This window comes from Phalacrocorax aristotelis, chromosome 2 (assembly GCF_949628215.1).
Source record: "Phalacrocorax aristotelis chromosome 2, bGulAri2.1, whole genome shotgun sequence".
In the NCBI taxonomy this organism is placed as follows: Eukaryota; Metazoa; Chordata; class Aves; order Suliformes; family Phalacrocoracidae; genus Phalacrocorax; species Phalacrocorax aristotelis.
In genome coordinates, this window is record NC_134277.1 from 44,777,210 (window position 1) to 44,796,645 (window position 19,436).

Genomic DNA, 19,436 nt, shown 5'->3' on the forward strand with positions numbered 1-19,436 from the left:
TTTAAGGCTTGCAGACCCATTCTTTCACTTCAGTCTTCGCATGGACCCAGGTAATTTCCTAGATGTGTGTAATGGTGACTTCATTATAAAACTCACTCTTTTGCAAACAACTCATTTTAAGGATGTAGACAAGTACCTAGAATGGGACAGAGGGTTTCTAACACAGGGTTTCAGACTCAGCTGCCTCCTGCAGCGTGCTGCCTGTGGTGGGCCCCATGCCTGCCCACCCTGGCTTCCCTGCCTGACTCAGCCTTCAGTGGTGCAGGACTCGCCTGTCACGAGTGCGAAGATGCCCAGCACTACCTTGTCCAATTACACCCCTAGGTTGACACCTAAATCCTAACTGCTACTGTCAGTTCCTTATCCCAGCTGTATCAGCTTACTGTAAGAAGACTTGCTAGCTGTCCTTTAAAGGGCATTACAGACATCACAGAATCGTAGAATCACTCAGAATGATAGGAGGTGGAAGGGAGCTCTGGAGATCATCTCATCCAACCCTTCTGTTTGAGCAGACACACCTAGAGCATGGGGCACAGGACCGCGTCCAGGCGGGTTTTGAATGTCTCCAGGGAAGGAGGCTCCGCAACCTCCCTGGGCAGCCTGTTCCCCTGCTCTGGCACCCTCACAGGAAAGAAGTTTTTCCTCACGTTTAGGTGGAATTTCCTGTGTTCCAACTTGTGCCCGTTGCCCCTTGTCCTGTTGTTCGGCATTAAAGAAAAAAGCCTAGTCCCTCAACCCTGAACACCTGCCCTCCAGATATTTATAGGTATTGATGAAATCCCCCCTCAGTCTTCTCTCCTCCAGACTGAACATACCCAGGTCTCTCAGCCTTTCCTCATAAGGGAGATGCTCCAGTCCCCTGATTGTTTTGGTAGCTCTTGGTCCACTGGACTTGCTCAAGCAGTTCTGTGTCCTTCTTAAAATGGGGGGTCCAAAACTGGACCCAGTACTCCAAATGTAGTCTCACTAGGGTGGAGCAGAGGGGGAGGATAACCTCTCTTGATCTGCTGGCCACACTCCTTTTAACGCACCCCAGGATACTGTTGGCCGCCTTGGCCACAAGAGCACGTTGTTGGCTCAGGGTCAAGCTTGCTGTCCACCAGCACTCCCACGTCCCTCTCAACAGAGCCGCTTTCCAGTAGTTCAGCCCCCAGCCTGTACCAGTGCATGGGGTTGTTCCCCCTCAGGTGCAGGACCCTACACTTGTTTTTGTTGAATTTCATTATGTTCCCCTCGGCCTAGCCCTCCAGCCTGTCAAGGTCTCGTTGGATGGCAGCTCAGCCTTCTGCTGTATCAGCCACTCCTCCCAGCTTGGTATCGTCAGCAAGCTTGCTGAGATTACACTCTATCCCTTCATCCAGGTCACCGATGAATATACTGAACACAACTGGACCTGGCACAGACCCCTGGAGAACACCGCTAGTTATGGGCCTCCAACCAGACTTTGTCCGGTTGATCACAACCCTCTGAACTCTGTTGTTGAGCCAGTTATCAATCCACCTCACTGTCCTCTCATCTAACCCACACTTCCTTAGCTTGCCTGTGAGGATGTATGGGAGACAGTGTCAAATGCCTCACTGAAGTCAAGGTAAACAACATCCACTGCTCTCCCTTCGTCGACCCAGCCAGTCACGCCATCGTAGAAGGCTATCAGATTGGTGAAGCATGATCTTCCCTTGGTGAATCCATGCTGACTACTTCTGATAACTTTCTTGTCCTCTGCGTGCATGGAGATGACCTCCAGGGTGAACTGCTCCATCACCTTCCTGGGGATGGAGGTGAGACTGACTGGCCTGTAGCTCTGCAGGTCCTCCTTTTTGCCCTTTTTGAAGATTGGAATGACACCGTCTCTCTTCCAGTCCTCAGGCACCTCACCTGTCCTCCATGACCTTTCAAAGATGATGGAGAGTGGCTTGGTAAGAACACCCACCAGCTCCCTCAGCACTCGTGGGTACATCCCATCGGGGCCTATGGATTTGCAAACCAGTTGTAGTTGATACATCAGTCTCATGAGATGGGTTCCTTCCTGGGCAAGAAATTAGATATTAACTGTAATCATTTGTATGGGCAATTTTTTTAAAAGCTATTTGCTGTCATGAACTTATTAGAGGAGCTTGCAGTGGAAGCAAATATGTGGTAAGGTTTGTGATGGCTCGTATTCTCTGTGGGCATCCTCTGGCCCCTGGCCTGGGAGCAGTGCATTGCTGTAGCCCAAGGGGCGCCGAACAAAACATGAACTCTGGCTATTGTGGAACGCACCAAATTCTGTCCTGATGGTGTCATGCTGTTATCTTTGGGACAAACCTTTCCCAAACTCTGTGTTCTGTGGATTCCTTTAGCCGCAGGAAGGCAGGCATAGCTCATCTTTATATAGCACTGGGTGGAGGGAGCAGAGGTTCCCTGTACACATCTAGAGAAGATTGTTGTGGTAACACAGGGAGATGATGGGGGCTGTTCCTGGGGAGTTCTGCCACCCCTGGTTCCTCCATCCCACCAATGCTGATGACAACCGTGGCAGATTTCCTACTTCATTCTTCCATAAGAAAGACAAACTGAGGAAACTTGGGGTGGATTTTGAAAAACCTTTTTGGTTGGGCTTTCATTCTGAAGAATGAAAACACATCTGCTTCTGATCTCTGCTTACCAAATTCTCAAGTGGAAAGGAAAGAGATGATATCGATGCTTTGGTTTTGTTCTGTGCTTTAAGTTCAGTTTGGTGTGATGGGCTTTTATTATACTCAGGTTCTCGCACTGGTGTTGATGCTGTGGTGTGTGTAGACTGTGTGCAGAAAAGCAGTGCAGTGATGCACGTGCCTCCTACATCTCATTTCCAAGACTCTTTTAGTCTGCTACATGTAAACAAATACCCAGAGAGTAAATTTAGTTTCTCAGAACCAAAAACGTGTTTGTTTTTGCAAATGTTTGGAAAGTTAAGTATCAGCTTTTCGATCTGCATTTATATTCTTAATGTTCCCATGGACCCATGACTCATCATTGTAGCCCGAAAATTGGCTATGTGGAAATGTAAACAGAAATAATAATGTCTGCTTAAATTTGATATTTTTCCTCCCTTTTTTTACCGCAAAGTCGTTGTATCATAGGCAGTAATTGCTGTCATATTTTGATATATGCTCTAAAATATTCTTATTAGGGGAATTGCAATGTTTTATTGTCCAGATTGTCCAGATTTAGTATGTTTAAGATCTAGATTCTGTTCACATTTAGTCTCAGTACATCAATAAAATGTGAATAGATTGGGTAATGAAGCAATAACACTAATTTATGTCAAAGAATATAGGTTATTGTTTACGAGTTTGCCAAAGTGCCAAAATACTTTATCTATAGAAAGAATTCTTCTTTTCCCTTGCTGAGAAATAAATAATGCCTCAGGAATGGTCTGTCGCGGGAGCCTCCTGCCATGAAATAAATGGGAGGAGACAAGGCTGTGAAGGTTGTTTTCCACTCTGGAAAATATTTGTTTGGTGACACAACTCTTATTCCTAGTCTTTGGCTTTTTAGTGCTAAGGACTAAATTATACCCCCCTGTCTGGATGTGAGAAGCCCTAAATTCAGGGAAGCTGCCATAGTTGAGTCTGGAGCAACAGGCTGTCCGTGGATAAACAGAAAATTGCTTATGAAGGATAAGTAGTTTTATTGTTGGTATAGAAACATGTAGGGAGGAGAGGGTGAAGGGCTGAAGTTGGCAGTTCAGCAGCTTACATCTATTTAGTGACCAAACCCCAGGGTGTCAGCGATGACCAGGGCGTTATCAGTCTGCAAATGATGCTCTTCATCTCTCTGCCCTTCTCTTGTCTTAGACTGGATTTTGCTGGGGCCTGCTCATCCTCAGGCAAGATGATCATCAGTTGATCCTAATGATATGTGCTCTAATCCACTTTGTTATTTAAACTTCATCATACTTCGGAATAAGCTGCTTTCCACCTGACTGATTTGCTTTTGAAGTTTCCCACTGGTAATGGTGGGAAATGGACTGAGGTACATATTGACGTATTTCAGTCACTTGTAGTTGCAATGTAGGATACTGTGATCAGTGAAAAGATTTTCAGGCTTCTGGTGTACGTCACCCTGGCTAACGATTGCTAAACTCTTGGTGCTTCGAAAGATAGCCAAGAAGAGTGAATTGCTATTGTTTCTTGTTTGTTTCTTTGTTTGGTTGGTTTTAACACAGAAAATTTTATAAAATGAAACATACTTTGCAGGTGCTCTCCAATAAAGGATGTCTTCCTCTTCCTGCGGGTGCTTTGCTTCCTGTGTGTTGACTTATAAGCAGCTCTGTAGGTGCTTATAAAATGCTAAAAGCTAGGTAGTTGTGATTTAGAAGATAAGCATTTCAGAACAGAGAAAATGAGCCAAAGTCTTCCTGAGCTTATGCTTTATGGAGCTCTTGTGCTTTGTGCTGGGTTCAAGGGAATTGTAAACCCCAGGAGTATTTAGCCTACTAATTTCAACAGCGTTGTGTGTGAAACAAAGATCTCAAAGTATCTTTTTGACCCATCAAATGCCAATTTTAATCTGACTGTTGAATGGCTACTGTGCCTGTTGGAGGACTAGTCTTTTTTTTTCATTATTATTAATAATTGTCATTTTTCACAAGTGATCTCTTTTGTTGTGTGAAAAGAAAGGGTAAGCAAAACACAATGACACCATTTTCCTATGGACTAAAGATACTGTTTGGAATAGGATGAAACAAAAATGAGTTCAATTTATACAAGAAGCATGAGCAAGAAAGCACTGTGATTGGATAATTCTAAATTTTTCTAAAAAAATACAGTACAAATAAGTATTTTTAATGAGAAAGCTAATTGGGTTGGCATTCTATTTAAATTTATTTTGTTAATTCAGTTTAGATACAGGATAGCAAAATCATTGTATGCAGAAATCATTTTTATCTGCAAAAGAATTAGGAATTGCTTTGGTGGTTAAGTTAAAAATTAATAATATTTTCCCCATCTTTAAGTAATATTCCAGATTTCAATAGCATCTTTCATCCAGTAATCACAGAGCATTATATAAGTCTTGAAAAGTTAAGGAAGACGCATTACGGATTGGTAAACTGAGACATAAGGAATCTAAATGGCTTGTTTGGGGTAGCACAGTGATACAGTGGCAGTACAGAGAGTGTAACCCAGCAGTTCTGATCCACTGGTCTTCTTGTATCTAGCAAATCACTCTTAAAGGCCTTGGAAGGGATTCAGAAAAATCAAAATGCGCTTGAGGTGTGTTCTGGTTTTCTTGATTGAAAGGACTGTGATGGAGCACACTTTGAACCTTACTATCTGTCTTCATCTTTTGAGTTTACTTATATTTTCTCATGCCATGCCTTTATAAATGGAAAATGTTGCCAAACAGTGGGTTGCTGCTTCTACAGAAACAGTCCAAGAAGCTTTGTCACTGTGCAGAGAGGTTAGAAAATATGTCTGCTATTACATCTGTTTGTGTTCTGTTAGATGTCTATGGAAAGGTCTGCCTATGTAGACAAGCATCCAAGAAGAGAGCAGTCTTCCAGGCCTTCGTTGGCTGGATGGGATCTAGACAATAGCTGTGGCTGGATTCTGCAAGACCAGCAAACGCACTGCAGACTCAGGAGGAAAATTGATTCGAGCTCCCCTGACTGCAGCCTTTCTAAAATACCCAAGGTTTCTATGTTGCCAGTTCAGTGTTCATCTTTTATTCACTTTTCTGTTCCACCTCACTGTGGACAAGAAATACAGCTTACGTCACTGAGGAAGCCAACCCAAGGCTGAAGTGTTGCTGTGGCTTTTACCTAATTCTTTTTATTGTGTTTTCCCTATGTCTCTGTATTCTCTTCAACTGTGATGATTGTCTTTTTCTTAATACGAGATTTGCCGTTCAATCAGCTCCAAAATCCAATCAGCAGGCCGATAAGTTGGTGGCATCCTCTCATCATTATTATAATTGGCCAGTAAGAATGCTCCAGCTCTCAAAAATTACCCCTTTGTTCAGTAGGGTGTAAAGAGAACAGTGTTTTGCTAGTGTGAGCTATAAACTGATATTTGCACAATTTATTTGTATTTACTTTGCCTTATTTTATCCTCTCAATCGGGAGCTAAGGGAATTGTGTAGCAATTGGGCTCTAAGTGAGATGAATCTAGCAGCTGGAAAACACTCTGTTCAGAGTGAAATGGATAGTGTATGTTCACAATTGTTTAAATAACACATGTTTTAATGCAGAACTGTGTGTTATATTATTTTTTTTTTAATATAAAATATGCACTATGACAGGAAAAGTCAACGTATTGGTGTTAATAGGGAATCTTTCCAAGACCTTACTTTCAAGTGGATAAAAGAGTACAAATTTGGGGTAGCCAAAGGTGAATACAAACAAATTGGCTAGTCCATTAGCGTAGCTGTCCAGCTGCATCCTAGGCTGTGAGGCTGCTCCAAAACCACAAGCCCGACCGCCTCAGAAGCCTGCCAAGGAGCCAGCTGCTGCTAATAAAGCAGACTCTACAACTTGGCATCTGGGGCCTGTGATTCCCATCCAAAAGGAATTGTATGTGAAAAATATTTGAAATTTCTCTTTTTAAGTAGTGTTTTGCTTTGGAAGAAAAATGCTTTAGACTAAACTTGCAACAAGTGAAAAACTACATAAGAGTACTGTGGTTGCCATGGGAAGATAAATACTGTTCTTGTGTAAGGAGGCTGGATGTTGGAAGGTGGTGTGGTGTTAATTTAGTAACCAGGAGGCTTCTGGTTCAGCATTTCTGGGTTATTGAGTAAGAAGGAGCAAGGTATCTCATTATTCATGCTTAGCTGTGCGCACTTGCATGGGACACTGTTTCAGAGAGCTCAATGGTAGGGTTTAAGCACAAGGGTGCATTCCTGAGGCTGGATAAGAACTAAGCACATTAATTTCTCACTTTTAAATAATGAAAAAGGAGAAATTTCATTCATTTTTCAAAGATGAAAACAAATCCTATTAGCCAGCCATCCTAAATTAATAAGCTGCTTGGAAAGATCTACAAACCAGTTCATTCTCCCCACACTCCCCATTGAATAATGAAGCATGAGAATTGAAAAATTAGTTGGCTGCATTGGTTATTTGAAAAATTAACAGCAAAGCCAGCTCTGAATTCCAGCTCCCGTTTGAAGTAAAACATGTAGATTTTGCCTAATACTTTCTCTAGCACTGTAGGTCCTGTGCTCGGCTGTGTTGGCAGAACATCTTTCCCAGATTTCTACAGCTGGTGTCAGGGAGTCCTGAGCCATTCTGGAACGCAGTGTTTCTCATGGCTCTCATGGCAGAGAAGTTAAGTGCTTTGCTCCTGGCAATGGAGGGGGCCGACATCAGAACATAGGCCCAAATTTCCTGCTGTCAGGTGGGCACACAACTCCTCAGGCAATGCCCCCCTCCCATTGTCTGGGATCCTGTAGCAAGTGGTCCGTATCTGGGATCATCATCAGGTTGCCATTCGTTTCTTTCACTCCAGTTACTACGTGGAGATTAACGAACCAGACCCTTTGCTCATTTGGAGGCCAAACGCATACTTCTGCTATCGGTCATACACTCATCGGCTCAAGAAACAAGGATTCAGAGCTTTCTTCTGACCTGAAGCTTTTAGTCTGGCAACTGGCCAGAAGATGTCATCAGCCCTAGTACAGGCAATTTTGTAATCTTTCTGTGGACGGTATTCTGGGGTATTGAATATGCATAGAAATGACTGTGGGTTGTAGTGGCTGAGGTGTATTAGTGAAGAGGGTTTGGACTATATCAGTGCTTGCTGGTCTGAGAAGATCAGCATTCTCCAAAGCGGGGTGTGGCTGCCTCCCTGCCTACCTTAAAGCATCTCTGTGGAGGATGCTGCTGTGAACCTGGGCGTCTGTGTGCGGTTATTGTCTGAGCCGCTCTTGCTTGAGAGACAACTGATCCGGTGGCCTAATTCTCTAGGTATACCGAGGACTACTTTTTTTTTTTTTTTTTTTTTTTTTAGCTGTGGCCTTAAAATCGGCATAATGTCATTCATGTTCACTGCTAGGTCCCCTTTCAGCTGGCCGAGAGGGATAAAATGTCTTAAGCTTAAATTAGAATTAGGCCCCCAGTGCTTTCCTCTGTGTGAGTATAAAGATCTCATAATAGAATGAAAATTGCTCTTTGTATTTCAAAGGTCTATTTCTACTTGGTTTTTTTCTTGCTTATTAGGTTGGTGCGAGAACAGGCCATTTACTCATTATCCTCTGCTAAGACATATATAATATTAACAATTAACAATTAAAGCACATAGCACTTTATTGGCTTACAGAAAATTCTGTCCTAGCCTTATGTCATTTACATGCGTTCAGTATGTATGGTAAACTTGGAGGTGTGGGGGTAAAGCAGTAAGAGTGTTACCTTGATCTTTTTTTTAAATTATTATTTTGAATTTTACATTACCAATGCTCAGAATGTGCAAGAATACTGTGGGATATTTCCTGAGCTCTTGGTGTACTAAAGCCAAACATGTGCTACACACAGTAATATCTACCTCTATCATGGCCCTGGGGTGCCCAGAGATTTAAATATGCTTTTAGCCAGGATGTTTTAAGAGGTGTGTGTCTATGTATTTGTTGGAGGTTAGCATTGTCTGCCGTTTCACCCAGCCATGCCATGGCTGTGGCACGGAGCTTATTTCCAGGATGTGCTCGTGGCACTGGGGCTCAGTCGAGGCTGTTCCCTGTGCTGGTGCTCGGGGCTGCTGCTTCAGCTCTCTATTTCTGGGAATGACATTGAAGCTTGGGTGGGTTGGGATTACCCATGGATAAAACGTGTGTGCAGAGAAATATGATCCCTGTGCATTAAGTGCTTTTGATTGTCAGCAAAAGTATCTCTGCAGATACGCAGGGAAAGAAGCTTATTGCCCATTCTCATGCTGTAGATGAGAACAAATGTCATTACGTGCTAGCACGGCGATTGCACTGTCTATTAAACTGATTTTTCCTTTTAATGGGTCCTACTTGAGTCACATTACAACAAGGCTAGATTGCAGAGGAATTCTGATGTCCTGACACTTGATGGCGTGTTCCTACTCTCCTGGTTCAAATGGGAGAAACTGGGAAGAAGGGAAGTGGAAGGCATCAGGAAAAGCATCATTGCAAGTGTGGTGCTTTATGTATTTCATCAAGGCCTCTGTGCTTCACCTATCAACGGTGCTTTTCTTATGTTGTCCAACTTTTTTTTGTTGTGTTTTGTGTTTTTTTTACCCCTAAGGGACTTGTTTGAAAGAGTTTAGAGCTATTAGTTTAAAAATGTCCATCTACTGAGGCTCTGATTTAGTCTGTGCATAATTATAACCACTAAAGTAGGGCCACTGAAATGAAAGGGGCAGTTGATTAGTGTGATCAGAATTACTCACAGACTTAAATATTTTCTCTGCTCAAGGCCTAAATGCAGAATGAAAATGTTAGAAGTCACTAAAGTGTCATTGCTACTATAATGAAAATTGCGTATGCTTTGCTTTTATTAGTCCATTAGCACATCATGGGTAACTTAGCATTGGCCCAGCATTTACCTGCAGTTGTAACCACATGTACTGGTAGCAGAATAAGCTGATTGGCTTGCAGAAACTGTATTTCCCCCCTTTTAGCAGGAGGTTATGTGCATGGAGCTGTGCCTCCGGTTCCCCCCGCTGCCCAGCCAGACCCTTGGCCCACAGCATCCCCCAGCTCCTCCAGCTTCTCCCCTAGATCTTGACTTTTCTTGATAGGTTGCAGCGGTGACAGGACATGGCCTCCTCCTCCTAACCACTGCTCCATTCTCCTAACAAGCACTCTGTGCTGTGAATAAATATGGTGATAGTCAGAGAGCCCGGGATAGTTGCAGCAGCTTAAATCTCCTGTTGTTGTCCCAGATCAGAGGTGCTTAGCTAATTTTTATAGCATGTGTGTGCTGTCTTTCATAGCATGTATTTACCGGGGAGTTGGGTGATAGTGTTGTTTTCCCTGTGAGAATGCCTCCCTTTTTAAGTGATATTTCTCACTTGTGTGTGGTTTGTGGTTGTTCAGAAGTGGGTAAGGTTTTGAGAGTGGGAGGTTCTAGCCTGATCATCTTTTCCAAACCGTTTCTCTACTGTGAAAGACATCCCTAGTGACAGTCTTTTCAGGCTGCTTTGGATTTTTTCCCCTCTCAGGCTAGCTAACTCTGCCACCTGATTGTGTGTGTAGTGGATGCTCCTCGTGTTTAGAAAAGATTTACTAGGCTTCTGGCATCAGCTCCTCTACCTTTGGCTAGATACTCTTATTTTTGTATTAGACTATTCCTAAAGCAGATTGTGTTTAACTTCTTTCTTTAATACCAGTTACTCCCGAGTATCTGTCATTTCAGAGCCTTATTTTGTGATCTAGATAAAATAGGCTTATAATCTAGCTAATTAAATTCCAGATTAGAAAATACAGTAAAATAATGCACCTCACAGCCATGGCTAAACCCAAAATCTCAGCCTTGTTTTGTGTTTTGGGCGGGTGTGTGTGCTGCAGGAGTGGGCAGCTGGAGGTGGGCAGGGAGGGCAGGACAAGAACGCCCTCAGTGCATAGCTCTAGAGTTACCTGGGTAAAGCACGTGAGTCTGCCATGCATTCATTTTCCAGTAACAGCCTTTTTATTTGTTTCCAGCAGTCCTATGCACCAGCTCCCCACCCCATGGCTCCTCCCAGCCCCAGCACAAACAGCAGCAACAACAGCAGCAACAACAGCAGTGGAGAGCAGTTGAGTAAAACCAACCTGTACATTCGAGGCCTTCCACCCGGCACCACTGACCAGGACCTTATCAAGCTGTGCCAGCCGTAAGTGCACTTAAAATACTCAGTGTCTTTCTGTAGGAAAATGTCAAAGCTAGCCTTTCAGTTTACACTTATGTCTGTCCACAAAAAAGACATCAGAAGCCTCCTGTACTTGAATAACTGCCATTATTTCTTTAGTTTGAACAGCTAATTAATGCCTGTTGAAAACCTTCTGGTAATGAGTTTTGGGGCATAGAGAGGTGAGGTCCTTCACATTGACTTCTGTTTATTTTAATCTGATTTCTTTCTTATGTTAAAAGGAGAATTTGCATGTCAAGAAAACCTCCCTAATGACAGATTTTATAGTTACAATGATCTGTGAATCATAACCTGGTGCACAACACAAAACATGGGTGTTCCCACCTCAGACTTTTATCACATCTTTTGATTGCTGTGTCACACATTGCGGGGCTCAAAGATTGAGAGGCATGAAACCCACTGAAGGTGGCCTTGTAGCAAACATCTAATTAACTGCAGTTCCACTGAAAACTGATGATGTAGAAAGTAGCACCTTCTACCGCCCTATTTATCTTGAGAGTAATGTTTGCAGATTGTACTGAAATATATCAGTTTTATTTTGTTTTATTCCTGTTGAAACTGGAGAGGCAGCAGAAGGGAGCTCTTTGTTCCTCATGCATCATCAACACAACTGTTTCCTAAAATGTTGCACACTGTTACCCCTGCTCACTCGACTGAATGTAGCGCCTAACATAAGTAGAAATGAGAACCTGGTTGGATTTCCAAATACTTCATTACTATTGATGACAAGTGGGAGGGGAATAATCCAGTTTGAGATTCCAACCAGGGATCACCTAGGTGGAATTTAGGATAACACATTTTTTGTGTTGAAATAAGAACATGGAGAGATTTGAAAAACAAAAATCCACCCCTGTGATTATACAGAACTGCAGTGCTTTGCCATAGAATAGTCAATTCCAAAAGACAACAGTGTCTCTGGTATGTTTCATCACAAATCAGCCTTTCAAATAAGGGCCAATAAATTAAGTTTGATAAAGTATGGAACAGTCTAGGGCTGATCTACTGACCTGAATCCAAAAGGCTGTTGTTTTGAAGCTTGCAATAGGAGTAACGATTTAATGGGATGTTACAATTTTATGTCATTCTGTGTTTCCTGATTTTGACCAAAAATGCTGAAAGGCTTCCCTAAGTATGCTTTATGTGGACACGGCTGGCCAGGGCTGGAACTAGCAGCCTTACTGAAGCGATACCTGAACTTTAGCAAAATTATGTGAGCTTGAAACACTTTCCTGTGACTTTCTCCTGCTAAAGCTGCTACAGGTAGGACTGGCTCACTGTTCACTGGAGTTTGGCATGCTGGTGATTTTTCATACTTCATGCAGGCTGAATTGCGAGTGTACCTGTCTGACATTTGTACAAACTACATTCATTGACACTTCCTGCTTGTGACAGTCACAGATAATCCCAGTTCAAGGGCCAGATCCTCAGTAGTTATAAATTGACTGTAGTCTGCTGACGTTCAAAAAGCTATTTTGCTATACATCTTCTTGCAGTCTGACCCTTTCCAAGTTCAGACAAATGCTTTCAGCTGAGCAGCTGATCGGCATTGAACTAAGTATTCCTAGAGGAGCCTCACAGCTTTGGCGCTTAGTGCTGCAGTCACGGTGTGGGGCAGAAGTTGGCAGTGGTACGAGCAATGTTACTTGAATCATCAAGTTCAGAGAGCCTGTCCCTACCCTTGTCTGCGTATGGGAAGTGCACATAAGTATCTGAGAGCTTCCTTTCGGCACTGTGGCAAAATTTTTAATGTGTTCCACTAAACTAATCTGGTCTATGATTAGAGGGCTTTGTCTTGCTATCATGGAGTTCCTGTGGGAACAGATGCTCTTTAAGGAAAAATGCTGACATTCATTTTGCTGATTTTTCTATCCTTTGGCTAAATGGAAGTGAGGAGAAATCAGACAGTTGTTCTGTCTTTTTTTTTTTCAGAATATTAAAAGTATTGATCAAAGCAAAGGCGAAAGACGATATAGGAAAACTTAAACCATCTGAAAATATGAGAATTTGTCATGGCAGCATGTAGATTTTTAAAGTAATATATTGCAAGACATTTTCTTTACCTTTGCAGGTGGTTATTTAGTAGAGGTGGACAGAAGTCCAAATCCCTTCTTTCTTCCCCGCCCCCCAAAATGCAGTCTGTAGAGCAGCAATTTGGTGCTATGTGAGAAAGACATATATTTGTCTCTTCAGAAATGGTTGTCTTCTACAGAGCTCTCTCTCAGCTTACGTGGCTGGGGTCTCATCACACACTGAAACTTCATGTGGACAGGGATTCACAGAACAACAAAGATGCTGGGTCTTAGGCTTCCTGCGCAGAAATATTAGTGTAATTTGCTACAAGATGTGAGTTGGAAACCTGAATTCCAATCCATAAGCCATATTATTTTGCGGTACAAGATTTTTGGAGAGCTGCCTTTAAGGAAGGTATTCACCAAAGCTAGCTTATGCGCAGGACACCGGTTCCCTGAGGCTAACTGCCAGTGCCTAAAATGAGCCCTTCTGAACCTATTTCCTCCACTCCAGCATGTGACAAGGCTGCCAGCAGTACAACTGTCACTTGCAGTGTCTGACATTTGGCAGGTCTGAGGAATAATGTTCTGAACCCACAGTATTTCTCTCTCAGAACTACAGGGAATGCTGGAAATGCTTATGGTTATGTACGTTTATCATAGTCCATCCCATCTCTAGGTTTACTCCAGGAAGGAGGCCATCCTCTAAGTGAGCTGTAACATTTTTTATTTAATTGCATTTTGCAGTGGAAGAGAAAGCCTTTAATCAGAATTGTTTGATAAAGGACGGGGCTGTTTTGGTGAATCTTGCCTGCTTTTCTGTATTTCTGTGGTATGTTTTTAGGTGGTGTGTATCGCACACTAAGCAGAAAACAGCAGACTGGAGTACCATTGATGCTTGAAGTGCAGAGTCCATTACACGTGATGTCAGACATTTCTGACAAATGTTCCGACACTATCAAACCTTTTATCAATTTAAGAGTAACCTTGTCACAGTAATCTGTCAAACTGTTCATATAACTAAAGGAAAACAAGTCATCATAGGCTGTACAGTAGCTCAGTAAATAAAAAAAAAGATTGCTTCTGGAAGATTTTCTTTTTGTGTGGTTCTGCTACTCAGTATTTAGTTTAACATGTGCCCAGCAAAGCTGCATCAAATTCTCTTTTGCAAGCTGTTAGGTTGCAGTGTATCTTTTGGGACTTTATACAATGACTCTGTCAAAGGTTGCTTTGAAAAAGAATGAATAGAAATGTTCAGCAAGCAATACTAGGTTGTTCTTTTATGCATGTATCTTCTGGATTTTCACAAACACTGGGTAAAGGAACTTCCAAAAACGGACCTTGGCACCTCTTAACCTTTCTTGCGGTTTTTAAAAAAGAGGCTTTATACCCATCTGCGATCATACGGATCATCAGAACTTATTAGTCTAAAATTTTTATTTTTAAAAATTTCATGAAAATAACAGTAAATACCACGTCGTTATCATTTATTTCTCTGAGGTACACAGACTCTGCTGGTGCAGTGGTACACGCCGTTATACATGTATCTTTTCAGTCAAAATATGCTTTTCATTAAAAGGAAAGATAATCAGCTATAAATTTTAAAATTATGGATTATGGACAGAAAAATGTGCATGATGTGCCACCGTACAAGCAAAATATAAATTATCTTTGAAATGTTCATAATCTGTCACTCTGATTTTCATGCATCATGTTGTATTCCATCCAGAAGAATTCCAAAATTCTCTTAGAAATGTACACAGATGTTTTAGTCCCCTGTTGGTATACTGGACACATCCCATTCTTACTAACTACATCCCGGTGGAGATAGATTGAAGGAAATCTCACACACAAATTAAACATTTGAGCTTTATTACTTTGAAACATTTTTCATTTCAAAAACTCACAGTCCGTGTCTCAGGATTTTGGTCTTTCTGTCTCTCTTTTCTTACATGTTTGGACTGAAGAAGATTTAGACCTCAGATTTTTTTAAAAGATACAATAAGTTTCAGAGAAGAGAATGGGAAATTAGGAAAAGAGACATGAACTGTCTCTCCCACTGCCCTCCAATTAAAAAGAACATTTGACTTAAAACCTTGTGGGCTGCACTATTAAGACATTGGCATATATTCAAAAGATGATCCCTGTCCATCTTGATTCAGTCATGAATTTTTCATGCCCAGTCTATAGTCTGAAAGAAAGCTACTTCAAACTTCTAGTGTCTGATAGTTTAAACTTACATACGTTTTTGTCCTGATTTAGTCCTCCCCCCCTTGCACCTATAATGTACCTTCAGAAATATTCTATTTCATCTACTTTGTTGTTCTTGTTTGGATGAGCTATCTCATCACCCTTCAACAAGTTTTGACTTCTTTGTGGTCCAGGGTAAAATTAAAGGACTTTATTAAAACAACAATAGAAAAAAAAAATCAAAACCTGAAGAGGAGCAAGTCTGCATGCTGCTCAGGCATATATAGTGTCTAGATCCATGTTTTGTGCAGATTACTCAAGGTTTTGGTTTGGGGTTCTTTTGTTGTTTATTTTCTGAAGGTATGATGATTGTCCTTTAACAAGTCATCAAGCGTGAGATTTTAGCCTCTCGTTCCATTCTGAACGTCCTTGGTTTTGTCCCTGTCTGAATAAATATTCGGGCTGCCACTGTTTGGATTCTACTAAAGAGCTAGCCCCCAAGGATAATGTAACTGAGGTTATTAATTGAAAATACACACATTACTTAAATCCTGAACTACTTTTGAAATGAACTGTGTGCATTCCTTTTGCCACCACAGAAAACTGCCAGGTTCGCTGAGGTTTCAGAGGGGTTCAAGGTGCCTTTCAGGACAGGGTGTCTTGTTAATAGCTGCAACAAGTACAACATTTTCAGTCAGACCAAGCGTTATAGCAAGTTCAAGGTGGCCATTTCTGCCATGTGTTAAGACAGTAAGAGTTTGAAATTCCTGGCTATTTTTATTTTCCTTTTCTTTTGTGAAGGAAACGGGAAGTCCATATTATATGAGAACTTGATGAAGTGAAGGTGTGGGGAAAGTTAATTCCTTTCCTTTCATTTTTTTTAATGCATTAAAATGTTAATTAAAAATTTAAAATAATTACTGTGAACTATAAATAAAACAAAGGTTAACCAAAATAAAATCCCCATAGTGAGATCCAAAGCAAAAAGACCAAAAGAATCCCTGGAGTAAATCTGGTGTTCTACAATGAAGTCAGACCAAATTTGTACCCCGTATAGACTGGTGTTCTTATCCTGGCCCTGGTCAAGACAAAACCCAAACTATCTCTGACTTAACTGGCAGCAGAGTGTTAGTCCATGTCTGCTTTTATGTTTTTAAGAAGTAATCTTTGGAGATATAAAAGAATTTACTGCTTTCTGTAACCTTGTGTCTGTTAAAGCAAGGAGTACTGAGGATTCCATATTAATTCAAAGAAAACCACATAATCTGTCTCTCCTGTAATTAATATCAGCTGACACTGTTGCTCTGTGGTATAGCAGAGCCTGAAAGGGCATGAAGGTGAGAGTGCTCATTCAGTGTGATTAGCTTATATAGGAACCATGTGGAATCATATAAAGTAGTTCCTGCTTAAATTGTCGTGGATGTTTTGATTCAGTGTATCCTGGTAATATGAGAACTGTGAATGGCTCTGAAGTCTGCTGAAGAGATCAGTCTTCATGGGAACCAAAGAAATGCCCATACTTGAGGGGAATAAAAAATACAAAACCCTCCAAACCCACCCCCCCACCCCCATATTTGCTTTGTTATTCCAAGTAAAATTGGGAGAGCAAAATCCCAAGAAGGGTGTACTGTTGGCCCAAGCACAACAAAGGTGTCCTGCTGGGTGAAATATGTTGATTCAAAGCAATGAGGGAACTAAATGAGTTTATACCTCTCATGTGTTAATGTGTCTGTTCACACTGGAAAAAAAAACACACTGATGGGTTACCTTGGGGAAATCCGTATTCTTCTCAAGTTCTTTGTATCAGGAACTTTTCTTAAAAAGTTTATTAAGAGGGGCAGGAAAGGGAAAAAGTGAATTTCAAGTTAACAGTTTTTCAGTCAAAGTGCTTTTAATCAGGAACCAAATGGTGAACATCAGGGATGTGTAAAGCAGACATAAAAGCAGAAGAACCTGTGAACGTGATTTTTAATTCTAGCACTGAAGACATCTTCATAGGGATGGTGCTTGTTAATGCTGTTAGGAACATTGTGGGGTTGCTCTCTGGGTCCGAATTGGTACAAGGCAGTGAACTTGTATTTCATGTGAGCAAGATCTTGGTTTCTGAAATGAGTTGATTTGCAGTTTTGCACTCAGTTATATAAATATTACATCTTTGCAGTGTGTAAATATGGACATGGATGTGCGGATCATTAAAAAATAATTTGTATATTCATTCCTCATTAAAATAATCTCCAAATGTCTTCCATTGTTAAAAACTGACATTAAAGTTGCCCCAGTAGGCAATGAACCGCTCTGTTTCTTACCTAGCCTCTTTCATCAGGGAAAACAAAACTCTAGGTCAGCAAATGCCCACAGTGCTACAGAGGGCTCCATCTGGGATGCGAACGTTCCCATTGTCAGGAAGAAAGGCAGAAAATAATCTGCGTAAAGTAATAAATGAACACCTGCACTCTTCCCTGTTTTGAATGTGCCCGTCTTTTCACTGGAGTGTGACAGAGTGTCAGTGAGAGTTTCTCATCTCCTTTCAAGTTGGATGAACCTGATTTAATGGAAGATAGGGGAGGAGGCAGCAGCGTTCTCAGACACTGCTGCTGAAAACATTTCTTCTGATGAATTTTAATTAAAGTCCTTGCGAAAAAAAAAACCCATAGCAAAAAAAAGAGCTCGTAACAGACATATTGAGTCTTCTGTGTAGCAATGTGAAGAGCATGATTGTAACAGCCACTTGTTTTGCTTACTGTGCAGGAGGGCTGTTGAGATAGAAGGAGGGCAAACACACTTAATGAGCTACTTCGGACCTGTTTGGAGATGTGCGTGTTTCCAGTCTTTCCTTGTCCTCTTTCTTTCTCCACTTCTCCAGCATATTTGGTGTGCAGCCACTCAGCCAAGGCATCATCATCTGTCCATGAGGCTATCGCCCACTTATTGATGTAGGGATTTAAGAGTCTAAAAATGCTCATGGCCAAAAACTGTCCAAAGGACAGACAGGCTCTGCACAGTGCATATCTGTCAGACAAATGCCTGGTTTCATAATGTGGGTTTTGCTCCGTGGAAGGGCCTTCATGACCACGGGTCATGACAGACTGAATTTTCCAGCCCCTCAAGGCGTTATGTAAAACTGATGCTCAGTTTCTGCTTTCCAGTGAGGAGACTGACTGATGCCCTGGTGGTTTGACAAAGGTTCCTTCACTGCTGTCCTTTGAGTCATTGGGGTTTTTTGTTTTGTTTTGTTTTGTTTTAATGGGAATAGTGGCAATGAAGGTTCTGGTTATGTTTGGTTCTTTTGTTTTGAAGCTTATCCATGTCTTTCAGACTTGTCTGCATTTCTGGTATTTGTTCTTCTAAGTTCTGTGGTGTCAAGTTCAGTGGGTCTTTCTGATCTGTTGTCCTTCGAGAACTGATGGCAGCAGTGGGAGAGCAGAATTGATGTCTGTATTACATGTGCAAAGAGCAGAGGAGGAATCAGGAAGTTCACTGGCTAGAAGGCTAGAATGTGGTTTATACTCCTTAGGAGTCACCAACTTTTGGGAGAGGATGCAGACATACTGTTCAAGGTCTGACATTTGGGTAGCAAAATGTGTCTGTAACCTTTCTCTAGAAGGTATGACGCAGATAATGTTCCAATCTGTTTGAGAAATACATTGTCTGAAAGCTTTGCTGGAAGCAAACAATACCAGCTATGCTTAATAATGTCTCCCCCCCTCCCCCCAAACAGCCTTATAACCCCTCACTCCCCCACCCCTGAAACAGGAATAACCTGGACACTGCTTCCAGCTAATGGCAAGAACCTTAGAGCATGCCTGTAATTTCTATACAAGGGGAAGTGGCAGGCCAACTTTGATGGCAAAGCTATTGAATATTATCAGCACGAAAACAAAAATGTCATTGTGTTCAGCTGTAGACTTTCCCATACCGTTCCAAACAAGCATCGACAAGAGCTCTGTGCTATGCAGCATGCAATATCCTTCATTCCAAGTATTTGGTAACTTCCCGGAATTATTTGTGTGACAAGTGCTGCTGCTAGATTTGTGTTAAAAACTAGAGAAGTCTTTAGGGTTTTTTTGTAAAAGATGTTTGCTAGAGGAGGAATTTCTTAGAATTTTTGCAACTAAGTCAGAGGTTTTATGTCTGCCTCGTTATAAAACAGAGACAGGAAAGATGGAACGTTTTCAGCCTAATTTCTAAACAATGTTGATCTGACAGAGATCTGAAAAGGTTTTCTTTTCCTTTGGGCATGTATTTTCTGTGTCCCCATCATGAGCTCTAGGGAAAGTGGAGACCTTTAGAGTCTGGTTCTCTTGGAAAGTACCTAGCCACAGCTCTGGGGGCAACCCCAAATAAAATAATGAAGGTAGCAGCAATGTGGAAATATAGGTCCTATTCTGAAATAAGCTCTCTGCCA

The 19,436-nt window shown here is 41.6% G+C and overlaps 1 protein-coding gene across 8 annotated transcripts in view; it reads left to right on the forward strand.

Moving 5' to 3' along the window:
- Positions 1–19,436, forward strand: part of RBMS3 (RNA binding motif single stranded interacting protein 3) — a 728,945-nt gene that overhangs the window by 362,269 nt on the left and 347,240 nt on the right. For 6 of the 8 annotated variants that reach the window (XM_075083285.1, XM_075083287.1, XM_075083288.1 and 3 more), the window contains one exon: positions 10,627–10,796. In XM_075083285.1, coding sequence (XP_074939386.1) covers positions 10,627–10,796 — 170 coding nt within the window. The remainder of the gene's footprint in view (positions 1–10,626; positions 10,797–19,436) is intronic. The other 2 variants (XM_075083286.1, XM_075083292.1) reach the window with 1 other exon arrangement.